A 15179-nucleotide genomic window follows, 5' to 3' on the forward strand; every position below is an offset into this window, starting at 1 on the left:
ATAATAATTTTTTTTTTCAAAAAATTTAAAACAAACTTATGTAAATTTATTAATGAATTAAGTTGTTACATTCGATCCGATAAATTAATAGATTGTGATCGAGTTGATTCCAAATATCGCGAAGGGATATTTGCATAGCTCATAATGTTAAATGTACGTCTCGATAAGCGAGTGAGTAATGTTATCGACTTCGATGAATGAAATGAACAGAAATTGTCTTACCTGAAATTGAAGAAAATAAATGTATCTCTGGTGTTTTCATGATTTGTACAGTAACTTTCTATTTTAAAGTTAAATAATTTTGTTCTCCTTTAAAACATAGGAGCTTAATCAATTATGTGGACGAATTTTTGTTCACGTTTTTTTTTTTTTTTTTTTTACAAGTATACAACATAGACAATATGTCTTGGAAAATTTCCAAAATAAATAATAAACATCTTGTAGATCTCAAAAATTTAATGAAATGTTGAATGAACTTGCGTTCATTAAACTACATATGTACAATTCAAATATTAAATGAGGTTTTGACTTTAAAATCCCGTAATTATTGCGTTATTTTATTTTTTATTCTTTTTAAGCTTCCATTATTGTAATTAGGAGTAGTCAAGATATTTAATTTTCTCTATACACCACAAAAAAATAATAATTTAAAATAATTTTTTAAAAGATTTATGTTTTTAAACGTATATTTCAAGGTAGGTGAAATTTTTATATTTTTTTTTAAATAAAGTTTTTTTATTTATTATAAAACCATGCAAAATTTCCCTTACAACAGCAGTTATTTTTAATATTTGATATTGCAAAAAATATCGAACAACTAAAGATATAGTCCCACTTCTAATATACAAAAGGGATCCGAACGATGTATTTATTGCCGACTAGATTAAACTAGCTGATTTAAAATCATTCTAGATTAATCAGTAATTACTCAAATTTACTGATTATGACGTATATTTTATAAAGGGTAAAAACAAATTATATTTTTTTAACTAAAAAAACTAATATTTAATTCAAAAATTTTTTTAGTATTTCCGTCTTGCAATAGGATATAAAAACTCTTTTTACTATCAACTCTTCAGCATCCAATGTATGACTGACCTTTTTTTTTTTTATTGTACATATTTTTTCTTAATTTGACACGCTGATCTTTAATTACACACACTCGTTTCTACATACTATTTCTGAGATAAAGTAGTCCCATATTTCTAACATATTAAGCACATACTCAAAAATGAGTTCTCTGCAAACAAACAGAAACTCAGAAAAACTATGTTGCACTCATATTTACATACATAGCACGCCTCCCAATGTTTAACAACCCGGTACACCATAAATGTAATGCTTTGCTACTAGGTTAAAAATTAAGTAACTTCATTTTTGATGTTGTCAAATGATTTGAATACTTAGGTACAAATTGTTAAATTAGTTTCTTTAAATGACATGAATAACAAATACAAGGTATATTTTGACTTTCAGAAATATTATTATGAATGATAAAAATAAGATCCTTTATAATGTAAGTGTGGAATTTGAGTGTTGTTTGCAATGATATATCATAATGTAATTTATTATATAATACCTCATTTTTCATTTCTACATTTTACAATGTATTATAATTTAAATTTTTTTGTAATTTTCAGACATATCAATAAATACCTACATAAAAAATGATTAATTTGAAGTACATGGGGCTTAAGTATTATATAAATGTATGCTTATGTAATAAGTACTTTTATTACTTTACTCTCCTGTTAAGGGAAAACAAAACTAACTGACGAAATTTTTTCAAGTTACTTTTGTAGGTCCATAAGGCTCCTTTGTATTTAAATTGTCTTCTGTAATTTTTTTTTTTACAAAATCATTATATCAGATCAGATATACTTTTTTTAACTCAATATATTGCCTTGTATATACAGTTAAAATCCATAAACTATATATGTTTGGTTGCTTTTATATATTGGTCTACATACACAGTTTGGCAGTGATGTTAAAATTGAGTGCATTTTGGAGCATGTTAAAAAGTAAACCGAAAATCAACATGGTACCCCTGACAATTTAAAAAAGAGCAGCTTCTCTGTCATGACGTTTCATTAGATCATTTACAAGCAGCTGTGGGGGGGGAGTAGGAGAAGAAAATAAACGATCCTTAGTTCTATTCTGATTCCAACAAGGTGTTAACTCTGCAACAAATACTCTAGGTCTTTTATGTGCACACAAATGTTCAATCCAGTTTTGTACATAAATCTTTGTAGGAGAAAACAAAGTTAAATAATTCAAGACTGACTCAAGTAACAAGTCATTCGTTCACAAGACCCCGACCAAACGGAATCTTTTTCTGTGAAAAATGTAAAGCATTTATCCCTTTTTAACTTGTATCCACAAAAACCCGAAAATTAGGTTTTACCTAATAGGATTTTATTTTAAACAGCCTTTATTGTGGAAAATCTGACAGCCTCGTTTACACGTAAAAAAATAAGTACAATCCGTTTTTACAAAAGAAAATACGCCGAATGGGCTCATTTTCTCTTCTCTAATAATAAGGTTCCTATTAAATACATCAAAATTTTTAAGCAGTTCGTATAGAGAAGACTTATTCATTGTGTAGACCTGAAACTTTTTCAATACAAATAATAACGTCATTTAAAAAAATGTTCAAATGTGGACGGTGCCTTAGTCAAGTTAAAAGTTCAAATGTTATATGCATTTGGTTGTCAGCTGTCGATTTCCATGGCTCACTTGATATTCCATGGCTATTTCATTATTAGTTCCCTCTAATAAATAAACGCAATAATAAGTTATACTATACTTATGTTCCGCTTCCTAAAGGTCAGGACTACAATTTTCTATTGATCCCTCGTTGTACATATATGTATATTAGCCATTTTATTATTTACATGAAGAAATTTTGGCCATCATAGAGAAATTTAGAACTACGCTTTTAATAAAATATTACTAGGTAATATTATATAATACAGTATCGAATAAAATATTATCTAAGATTTCAATATTATTAAATATATGTATATAATTCATTTCCAAAATGGTAGAACACCAATATGACAATGATAGTCTGGTTTTACTTAAGAGATAAATAGCAGTTGGTATGATTGACGAATTTGTCTAACTACCAAATGATTTCAGATCCTTTTTAAAATTTCTTGTTTGGAGAAAGGTCGCGTGATACAATAAAGATAACTACGTGAAAAGCGGTTATACATATTAATGACTCGAATCAAATTCAAGTCCAAGAGTTATGTAACTTTAGTCAATAACTCGATCTTTAAGTCTTGATCTTTAAAAGTCTTAATGATTGTTTTGTTTTTGACTATCCTATATTTTTTTACTTTCTAACAGTTATAATAATATATTTTAAATATGACATTAGTTTAAATATAAGTACTAGGGCGTCCCTAGAGAGGGGTGGATGTAGGAGCTTATAAATAAAGCAAATATTTAGAATCAACATTAAATTAAATGGTAAAACTTGTCTGAACTAGAGTTTCTTAATTTCTAAATTTCAGGATTCTGGTACATTCAAATATGAAATCAAGGCCGGTTAAAGTGTAAACGGGATCTGAGGCAAAGATAAAGGTGCAAGTGCCCTTTTTTCTCTTTCCCTATTTAAAATTTGCTTTTAAAAAAATATTTTGGTTTTTTATAATAAAAAATGTTTTAATAAAGTTTTTAATTATTTTGATCGAATGACTTCATTTTAGAAAAGAATGTTTTATTTTCTATTTTGAAATCGCCGAGTCTTCTTATGTCCTTATTAATAAACTGTGTCAATGTTTTATTTAATGATATCAAGTACGGTGCTACCAATTAAGAATATGGCCCCACCCCCATAAAATCGACGTAGCATATTAAATACTAAATATTTTGAAACTTAAGTAATTTATATTATATTTTAAGTAGAAAACATAAATTTTAAGCTAGTTGAAAAAGTTCATAATGAATCCATGATTCCAAAATAGGAAGATTAATTAAATATTCATTTGTAGGTGTACTATAAATGATAGGTGATAGGGTAGTTATTTCCAAAATATAGAGTATTTCCCTTTATAGAATATTTAATAAAACAGAAAAATGATAGTTCTTCAAGAAATCTAAAGTACTATTTAATATGAGAAAATCTCCAACTTTATGAACAAGGTTAATTGAAAAAAATGTTACTGATCCATGAATGAATAACTTTAAGACTTTACAAAAACTGAAATAAATTAAAAACCTGTACCATTTGGGGAAAAATTTACGTGTTTTGTTTTTTTGGAAATAAAAAAATAATCACTCCAACTTTCAAAATTATGCTTATAAAAAAGATAAGAAATATTTCTTATTATTATATCGTAGTTCCTTCTTTAAAAAAAAGGCATCATAATTATATAATATGATTTAAACGAGTCTACGCACTAGAGTAAATTTTCCACTTGAACTCCTATTCTTTCAATTTTCTACCTACGTTAGAAATCAAAAATGACATTGAAACTTTACCAATTTAAGAATTTTTGGGAGAAGAGCATTTGAATAGCTCATGATGGAGAAAATAGATGGATAAAACTATTTTGAAGCACACTTAAAGTACATAGTTAAATTAAACATTCAATAAATTAGACTTGTGTCTCATTATTTTTTGAATGTTACAGTTTGAATATGCCTTATTTTCCTTTTGATGCACAAACATATAATATAATTCATATGTAGTCATGACGTCAATAAAAATTCATTCAAATGTCAAAGAGTCATTCATGATTTTTTCAACTGTATGTACAATTAGTATTCACTAAATATTATTTATGTTACCAATACATAAATAAAAGTTGGGCATTATTTTTTATGAATATAATTAGAGATACAGGTTGTAACAGTTCCTGCAGAAATAGACATATACTACAAGATAAAAAGTTTTTCTTGCTTTAGTGGGTTAACTAAAATTTCAGGTAAGTTATGTACAAGAGTGATGACTGAGCAAACGAAGTATTTCATAGTTTTGTGTAATCTCATCATTAGTCTTGAAAATGCAAAAAGAAATGCTTACGATGACGGATTATATAGTTATAAATTGTTTCCTTTCTGTGCTTTCTCTTATCATGATGGTCTCCATAACCAATTCAAAAATGGTAGGGGAAGTACTTTCATCAAAATGACGTCATAATATTGATTGTAGCATAATCAAACAACGTAATTATTGTTCTTTTCTTTCATGGAATTAGGGGCTAATACCTTCCGCCTGTTTTATTTATCTATTTATTCACAAGTTTGGTATCAAATATTTAAATACCCGTTTCTACCCGTGTCTACCCGGTTCCAAAAAAATACCCAAACCTCATCCCTATATATATAATTATACTTTCAGTTACAATTATATAACAGATTGAGCAAATTATTTTTTAAAGTATGTATTTATGTATGTACAATCTTAAGTCGTAGTTTATAAGAGTAAGAACATTTACTCTATTCTATTAAATATTTTTAAAGTTCATATATCAATGACATGTCTCAAAAACGTTTATCTACACTCCTTTATATATATATATATATATATAGTTACGCCTTCACAACTAAATTATGAAAATATTATTTTATATATACTAAAAACTATTTTAAATAAAATAGATAAAATCGAAAGTTGTATTTTTAGATGGTGGTTTAATAGTTTAATCTCGATAATAAATTGTCATTATACTTAAGTACACATATTTATATATGTAATCAAATAACCAATATAAAATAAGTTTACCATTTAGATTGATTTTACATCACTAACATTGTATTGGCTTGTCAGCTATCAATATGTTTGCTTCATTTTCCCTAATCAGTGTTCAGAAGGTTGATTGGTGAATTAGGATTATTCCTTGTCTAGCTGTAAACCATTCTCAAAAAATATTTTATAGTTGGGAAAAATTGACAAACTACTAGAGGTGGGAGAAAGTACTGATACAACAAGTCTAATTCGTGTCTCAAAGAATTATAAAATGAGGGTCCATAGTTTTAAGCCTTTTCTTGAGGTAAGTAAAAAGTAGCTTTCTATTATTGAGTCTTAGACATCGCGTCCAAGTCAAGTCTTTGATAACAGATCAATTCCAGTTGCAAGTCCAGTGGCAAGTCCAGTTGCAAGTCGTGAGTCATAGTCATCAGCTCTACAAACTGATATTGGGACTTGATTTTTGTTTTTTTTGTTGAAATGCAATACAAGTGTCACGATGTATTATAAATATATCAGTTTAAATTATATTTATTTTTAGTACTCAAATATTGACGCTCAAGATATTAACCTATGTCTGAAATTTTTTAAATAATTTTCAGAGCAGACGCTTCTATTATTGAGCAAATTCCTCCAAACGATATTTTTACTAAATAAGTCTGAGAATAAATCAACTCGAAGAAATAACATAAACAAAAATTTCCAGAAGGAAAATACAAAAATTCCATAACAAATAAGAAGCAAAAATAATGTGTTTATTGTTTTTTTAACTAAGAAATATTTTGTTTAAAGGTCTCTCCTAACTTTATCTTCTTCTTTTTTTCTATCCTTAAACATTTTATTTATTATATACTGTATATGTACATGTAATTTTATGTATTTTAAGTACATGAATTATTGCAAATAGTCTGGCGACTAGTCTCTCAAATGTATAAATATGAATGAAGTACAGATTACTCAACTGTTAAGAAGGAAAATGAATACTAATACTAATTACGGGAAATATATTTTATATATGGTAAGAAATATGTATTCCCTATGAAAAATGTAGAAAGGGTTGGCATGGAAACAAAACAAAAGGATATCACGGATCTAAACATCTCAGAAAAGTAGTTCTTACTTGATAAAGTAAGAACTAGTATAATAATCCATTCAAAACTACGTACATATAGGATGCAAAGCCGCCATATTCTTTAAGCTTAATCTTATCTAAGGTTAAAAATTTTAGTTAAATTGTGGGTCCGGACAAACCCATGTTAATGCAATTTTGTCATTTGAATAACTTCTTGTTTCTATGATATCCTCGTAAACATGAATTATCAAATTTATAATCCTCTGAAGACTGGAGCCCTCAATAAAATAATGTTGAACGTTTTTCATTGATTTCTTGTGATACATTTGTAAATAATGTAAAATAATAACATTAGCACTTGCAAACTTAATATAGCAACTTTTTATGGTGAAAAATAGAGTATAGTTTGATAAATACTATATGAATTTGTACAATTAAACGACTATAATATTCTTTTTTCTATTTGTCATACTGTAACCGCATTACATAATATTTTAATGAACTTTTCTATATTAAAGTAATATTTAAAATATTTTATAGAGGGTGATCTTTGTGTTAACTAGAAACCTCGTCTTCCAAAAATGATATAAAAAATGGTATGGAAAAAATATGGTTGCTATGTTAAATTTGGAATGCCAAGCTACCCTCAAGGAATAATTATTAGTGTAATTTTAAATTCATAAATAAGTATAATAATCTGCTTTAAATCATTTCAACTGACGAAAATAGCTGAAGGAAAAAAACCATTGGAACTTTTTTTATAGCAAAAAGTGAGTTGTGATTTTTATACATATTGTGTAATAGTTACAAAAATTTCTCTGTTTTATATTTAAAAATATAAAATGACTCGCAATGCCCTTTGCCTTTTCTCACGAAGAGAACCATTTCTCTAATGTATGTTATATAGATATTTGAATTGAATAGAAAAAAGAAGAAGAAAGGGGTTCCTGTCTATAGAGTGAGTCATTTTTAGAGTTGTAAGTTATAAGTACTTTCGATATGGGAAAAAACGAAAACTGACGTGGTAGCCCTGACAATATTAAAATATTTTGGAGGAGAGTTGCTTAGCTGTTCTGAAGTTTTATTAAATTAACTAAAACTATATACTATAAGAGAAAGTAAATAAACATAGATCCCATTCTGTATCTAGCAAGGACATATACAGAAATTGCTTCCATATTGATCCTCAATTCTACTCAGAGTTCAAGAAGTACTTACACAAATAAACCCAAACAAAGCCTCAGTGTTACTCTTCGCCATTCATGAGCAGATACACTCAAACTTACTTTGTACTTGGATCCTATATCCTCAAGGATTAAATTATTATGATAAGAGCTTTTCAAAATAAGACACTTCTCAGATTACCTTGTGCAAAAGAAACTCGCCCGCCTGGAAAGTGCTTACAATTTACAACTATACTCATTATTTACTAAAAAAAATCAAAAACATCATTCAGATTTAATTTTAAATAAATAGTTATTCTTGATCTTTCCTATCAAATCTATAGTTTAACCATAATTTGTAAATTAATTTTGCATAAATATATTGAAAATGTTAATTATTATTAAGAGATATAATTATCATTGAGGCAGTCAAGGCTGCTGAATGTTTTTTTAAGACTTAATATGTTATACATTTTAAATAGTATTTCAAATATTTAGATTTTATTGTTAGGTTTTTCTTTGAAAAGTCAAAAAATATGATCATTCAAGCATTTAGACATTTTCTTTTATCCTTGTTGTTGTTTCTAAAAAATATCCCTACTTGCTTATTTTTTTTATTTTTTTGAAATTGTTTTATCCCTGCCGAAAATTCCATAGCAGTTATACTTTCTCATTAAATATTCTGTTTTATATTCTATAAAAAAAATTCAACTACAAGACTAATTTTTATTTTCATTATTACTCAAATGGACAGTTTTATTGACGTAAATAATATATGAAACATTTACGTAACAAATGTATCAATTTTTAGCAAATTTGTCAACTCGAAAGAAACTGTTTCAGTTAAGGATGTAAGTCGTAATTTCATGTTTTTTATTTCAAAATCAGGAAAATATGTATGGAAATTGAAACCTGCAAGAAATTGGAGAGGGAGGTAAATATTGCATAATTACATTTTTTAAACAATAATCAGATTCGTTTTAGTTAGCATAAATATCTAAGTAATTAATTCTTAGCTATTAATTATTATTTCCTTTCAGATAAAAATATGCCTGTTGAATGTCACATATCACATCGTTACCTTGTAAACTTTCTTCTAAAAAGATACAGAAAAAACGCCCCAAAATCAGTTGGTAGCAATTAGCTAAATCTTCTCAACTATGGAATTATTATTAAGTAATAATTGTTGAAAACCTTGTGGCCAACCATTAAATGGAAATTCGTATTTTTAAAAAAGCATCCATTATTTGTTTTCACGCAAAATAAAACATAAAATTTATATCTTTTCTAGAAATAGAGTTCAAAAAAGGATACGCATTACAATTACTACATCTGAATTTCCATTAACGAAGAGAGAGGATTTTTAATAGACTAAATTGTAAATTTGTTGTGGCAAAGAGACGCTAAAATTTACACAGGCTTCCCCTGTGAAAATTGAGTAACTCCGCCACTAATATAGGTATTTAGAAACTGAATCAAATCATAAGATTTTATATTAAGTATTTGACATATACTATTTAACAAATTTTTCTACATATTTCCTTGTACTTTTTGAATGAAATCCAAAGATATTTTAATCAGGAAATTGCAGGTCTAACTTTCTTTTCTTATCAATAAACATGAAAAATAGGTAAATTGTCTGTTACATCCATATGTATATTAGGCTGAGGCTGATGTCCAACAAATTCTAAATTTTTGCCAGACCACCCTTAGTATTTATTTATTCGGTATTCTGTTGAGACCTTAGGAACATGTCTCATTTTTGGGTTTTAGTAATGTACCTATTAATTTTTTGTTGGAAATATATATTTAAGATACAAGGCACAATTATCTTTGTTTTCGAAAAAATTACTAATTATTACCAAAGTATGGAGGATATTTACAAAAAATGTCAATATCTACTTCATTGGTAGTACACAATTTATCATTTTTAGACTATGTTCCTCCATCTTACTTTATTTAACTACTATTCTAGTGTCGTACTTTAAAATTTTATCTTAAAAAGAGGTTTTTATAGTTTTTGTCACTTTTTCGAAATTTATTGAGCTTTGTATATAAGATCTAGTAAAAAGAAATCTATTATTTTTCATGGATTGGCTTTAAAAAAAAAATTCCATTAATGATACCTCCTTGGCAATCAAGACATTGCTTACAAGACAATCAGACTCGACAATTTTCATTATTTTATCCACATTTTCGACAATATGACTTTTAGAATGTAATGCATATTTTACCAGAAAATTACTGGAACGCGATTCACAAATCCAAAACAACATATGAATGGGTGTTACAGTATCACGACCATCAAAACTATTAACATTTTCACCCGCCTGGCTGGGGGTTTCGCCTTTATCAAAGAAAAAATGTAAAAATAGAGTATTTTCTCTCTGCTGGTGTCCATCTTTGACACACCCTAAAACAATCACAAAACTGTCTAAAACGTTTTTGGGTATACAACTTATCTTTTTAAGGCCATCTAGCGTAAACCGATTGCACTTAAAGAACACTAGATATACATTAATAAACCCATCTATAGGAAAAAAATAGATATATCTTTACTACACCAATTATTTTAATAAAATTGCACTGGTTTGTTCAATAGATCCATACAAAGTACTCAAAAAGGGTTAAGCTTGTTTGAGCAAAGTTGGGGCATCAGCCTCACTCTAATGTGAGTATGTATTTTTAAATGCATCTCCCTCATAAAATCGAAATTTACAAAAGTGAATAAAACGTCAATTGATTTGCATACTAAAAAAATAACAGAAAATCATTAACTAAACTTACTCCACAAATGAATTTGACTATAATATGTATCATGTAGTTTAGAGCTGCTAGAGAAATCTTCTTAGTAGATATTCCTTGAATTCTTTTTAACGGTGATATGTATGTATGTAGTCACACCGACGTTCTCAATGCTTTTCAAGAACTAAAATATTATGAATACAAATCTATTTATGTATGAACATATGTTCAAGGCTGTACTTCGCACGCTAAGAAAATATGAAAAAGTAGGTTTAAAGTAATTAATAAATAAAAGTCATAGAACAGTTTTTCAAACTCTACTAGGAGAATGTTTATACTACATTTAATTTGATGGTATATCTCCTCAGATACCAGATACCATTTTCCAGAGGTTTCTTGGGGCTTTACGCCTAAGGGAAATCATTATTTTCCCCAGAAATCCCGCATATAATATAAGTTTCATTCAATTGCATATTACAGTCGAACCTGTATTAAGCAGTCAGGCAAGAAGGATAGAAAACTAACCGCTTAATTAAGGTGACCTCGTCAACCAGGTTTCTTATTATACAACATTTGTAAATCTAAAAAATGGATAAGACCAGGTTTGACAGCAATTACAAAATTGATTAATTAAACGTTAAGGATATATTGAAGAGTCACTTTCTTTTAAGTTTTTACGCTTCAAGTTATATTTTTTTAAATCAAATTTTAAAAAAGGAAAGAAAGAAATGGCAAAATTATTTTTTGCCTCAGACCCTGCTCAAGATAAAACCGACCCGGGTTCTGGATTGGTTTTTTTATGAGGTTCAAGCTCAACTACCTTCTCGAATTGAGGTTCCTGGGAGACTTTAGGAAGTCGATCAAAGCCAATCATGTATTGTAGATGACGACTCTTGCAACAAACAGGAATGTGCAAGTCGTCACGATCTCCAGGGCATTCAAAAAAGGCCTAAACATGAAGCGAAAACCAAGGCCATCAGAGCAGGTCTCTGTCTAAAGCTTTTGAACTACTTGAAGCACAGGGTGGTTTCAAAAGTCAATGTGTAGCGACAAGAAAAAGTTTGTAGCGGACTCATAAACTAGTCGGAAGAATGCAAGAGCCATCGTCTGTGATCCGACTAAAGTCTCAATATTTTTAAAGTCCAAGAATCCGGCAAGAGTCATAGTTTTTGGAGCTGTGGTCAGCAACGGTTCCATCATGCAACCACATTTTATCGAGGCTGGACTTAAGATCAACACGGTTGAGTACCTGAAGATCCTGAAGAACGCATTACTACCGTGGCTGGATGAAAAGTTAGACATTAACAATGTGGATCTTGTGCAGGACTCTACCCTGTGCCATGCCTCTGAGGTAGTTCAGTCATTCCTATCTGAGAGGGTCTGGTTTTTCGTGAAGGCTAAAATTTGGCCCAGCAATAATCCAAATTTGAACATTCTCGATTACTATCTGTGGATCATCCTTCAAGAACAGGTCAACAAACATTTCTAGAGCATTGTTAGCTCGATTCAGACAAAGGATCACAAAGGTTATTGAAGCTGGAGGAGATAACATGGAATGAATCAAAACAAAGATCACTGGAAAATGACAATTTCACAAATTGTCATTAGATTTGATCAATAAATTACCATCTTATAAATATTATAATTTCCGATAATAAATTCCCAAATTATCTACAAAGTTCAGTAACATACAACTACGCACACTAAATAAATCATATAAATTTTTTTCAAAATTTGGATATATGAAAACTTTTCGAGAAATGAGATCAATAATAAGGTCGATAATGATTTGTAACAAATAAAGAAATATAGATGACTGGGGGAAAAAACTGGGAAAACAACATTAGTACAAAAGATTTGATTAAGTAATACTAGACTTATCTTTTTAAACTAAGTAATAATTTAATCAAAATGCACCATTCAAATTTGATATTTTTATTTCTTCACTAGTATATTACAAATACCATGACCAATACTCTGGTAAAAACAGGACCTCATCAATTTTAAATAAAGATATAAATAGTTTTTCTTAATTATATCAGGCAACGAGTAGTTAGCCAGAAAATGCCTGTTTTGTAGGTAATATGTGGATATTTTCTTCCATTAATGGCCTGGGTATGAGTATTATACGAAATTATCCATACTCCTTATTATATTCTATTAGTATATTGTTTCTTATTATTAGTCTAAAGTATGTTTAAAATAAAGATTTTTTGTTAATAATACATGATATATGAGTATTAAACCCTTATGTGTATATAAAAAACTAAGTCAAAGTATGTAAAACATAGGTCGAAAAGGTCCGGGCTTCACACATAGATGGAGCTATTTTTATTTTTTTAATTCACCTTATTTTCAGTTAGTAGCAATCTCTGATCAAGTATATATCGCTCCATGATTATACTAATAAAGTGTCCAAATGTCAAAGGAAGAAAATAAATATGGCGTCGTTTTTTCCCTAATTATAAATTATTACTTTAATTTTAAATATTCGACCCCTATTTCAACTGTCAACGTCTATAATGAGCAAAGCTTCATTCTTCATAGTAGTCAATGGTTCCAATAGCCAAATTTATGTACCCAAAAATGTAAGAAATTAAATATACCATATAATAAGTAGGTAAATAAGACTTGTATTATTTATGAGATCATTTAACTACCTTTATCGTAAATCTCCAACATTTAATAATTCAATGCTCTATTTCATTATCATAATAACCTTGACGTGACGTCAAACGGGACCCTTTCGTTTCATTAATTTCCAACATCAACCTCAAAAATATTCCAGAATCAGAGTTAACAATAGGAGGGTTTTTAAATTCATAAATTATCCATCGTGATTGATTATCTCAATTTGCTTTATCTTTTGATTATTTTATAACCTCCAGTCACTTAGTTTTGAAAGGGATATATTGTAATATCTTGGAAAATATTTTCAACGATAGTTACACTTTGGATTAGTGGCAATCATTTTTCCAATGTTTTAATGGTTACTTGGATTGTATTCAAATAGGGTCAAATATGCATTATTTTTAACAAAAGGATTCATTCATCAAAACTTCTTTTACTATTTTGATTATATCATTTTGTTTATCCAAACCATTAATGTACACTTTGGCTGAATGTGCTGGGCGTAGTATTCTACTGTTGAAGCTAAGATCCCTTTACGCGTGAGGATAGCTGCTGGTGATAGAGGAACATGGCATAATCCAGTAAATTTACGTTTTCTATCACCAGAATTAAAAGAAAAAAATCTTCAACTTCAGAGATGAGAGAGTTTGTATTTTCAAATAATTAGGACAGAGCCTTGCTATTCTGTTGTAGGCATGAGCTAGACAAGTGACATACAACATCATTTGAAAATGTTGCTTAAGGGTTTCGGCTGCTTTAATGCACTATGATGCTCAATTGTTAATTAAAAACTTGGAGCCTTTTGTCTCAGAAATCGAGGTCAAGAACGTTGCTGCTACTTTTTACGGCAACAATTGTAATCTTAGTTTTGTCCAATACAAGAATCCTTCAACTCAAGTTTTTTGTTTATTTTTTTCTCCAATAATTTACTTTCAGACTTGGTGATGGAGAAGCAAGAGGGAATTACTTTTCCAGTTTAAATAAAATTAGGATGATTCACGATATGGACTGGAATATTGCAGGGGATAATCATCTTGGTTATACCAGTAGTAAAATTGGAATGTTCGGAATTGGAATTAATCTTTTATATATTTCCAAATTACTTTCGTAATGCTGGTTCCAATTCTTTGATATTTTAAACAATATTTAAGGAATATAAATTTCTAAGAATTACAATTTACAAAATAAATTGCCTTCTTTAATTAATGTAAATAATATTTATAGTGATGTGCCGCGTGCTGAATTTTACTGCGTGAGTTTTACCAGTATTTAAAAAAAAAAAAGCACTCGAGGAATTACGAGCTTTACTTGTAACTCGCTTGAATACTCGTTTCTCGCCTAAATACTCGTTTCTCGCCTAAATACTCGTTACTTACCCTAACACTTTCGGTGGCTAAAAAACTCATCAGACAAAAAAGTCATATTTTTAAAGAATTATTGAAACTTGTAATTTAAAAATTGTTTTCGATAGGTATTTTCCAAGATTAACTTGAAAATTAGTTTAACTTATGTGAATCATTGTCATAAGCGTAATTCAACATATAGTCTACTCATCAATATTTTACTATAGTCTGGTTATAACTTACTTATAACTAATATGTTTTTAGTGGTACCAATGCTTATAATTATGAATGCCTATGATAATATTTAGAAATATATAAGATTTCAGACAGCTAGAATATTTATTTTTTTTATATATTCATCCTTAAAGAGGGAATTGATTTAAAAAATATATCTATCGAATCAGAATACATATTAAAATTTTAGGCAGTAAATTCACTTCAAGTTGTAACTACTATTTAAACAAAGACGATAATGATAGTTACTTAGATAATACTCTAGTACTGAAATGTTGCAAGTGCTAGAG

At 28.5% G+C, this 15179-nt stretch overlaps 1 protein-coding gene across 7 annotated transcripts in view; it reads right to left on the reverse strand.

Annotated features, from left to right (window-relative positions):
* LOC121114937 (histone-lysine N-methyltransferase SETD7) overlaps window positions 1-10931 on the reverse strand; it is a 53058-nt gene extending 42127 nt beyond the window's left edge. For 2 of the 7 annotated variants that reach the window (XM_040709063.2, XM_040709062.2), the window contains exons 1-2: window positions 10724-10868; window positions 70-222 (exon numbers count right to left, since the gene is read on the reverse strand). In XM_040709063.2, the coding sequence (XP_040564997.1) occupies window positions 70-143 (74 nt within the window). In that variant the 5' untranslated portion in view covers window positions 144-222; window positions 10724-10868. Of the gene's footprint in view, window positions 1-69; window positions 332-10723 lie in introns of those variants that run through there. The other 5 variants (XM_040709065.2, XM_071887358.1, XM_071887356.1 and 2 more) reach the window with 4 other exon arrangements.
* Window positions 10932-15179: the final 4248 nt, after the last annotated feature.

This window comes from Lepeophtheirus salmonis, chromosome 3 (assembly GCF_016086655.4).
Source record: "Lepeophtheirus salmonis chromosome 3, UVic_Lsal_1.4, whole genome shotgun sequence".
Taxonomy (NCBI): Eukaryota; Metazoa; Arthropoda; class Copepoda; order Siphonostomatoida; family Caligidae; genus Lepeophtheirus; species Lepeophtheirus salmonis.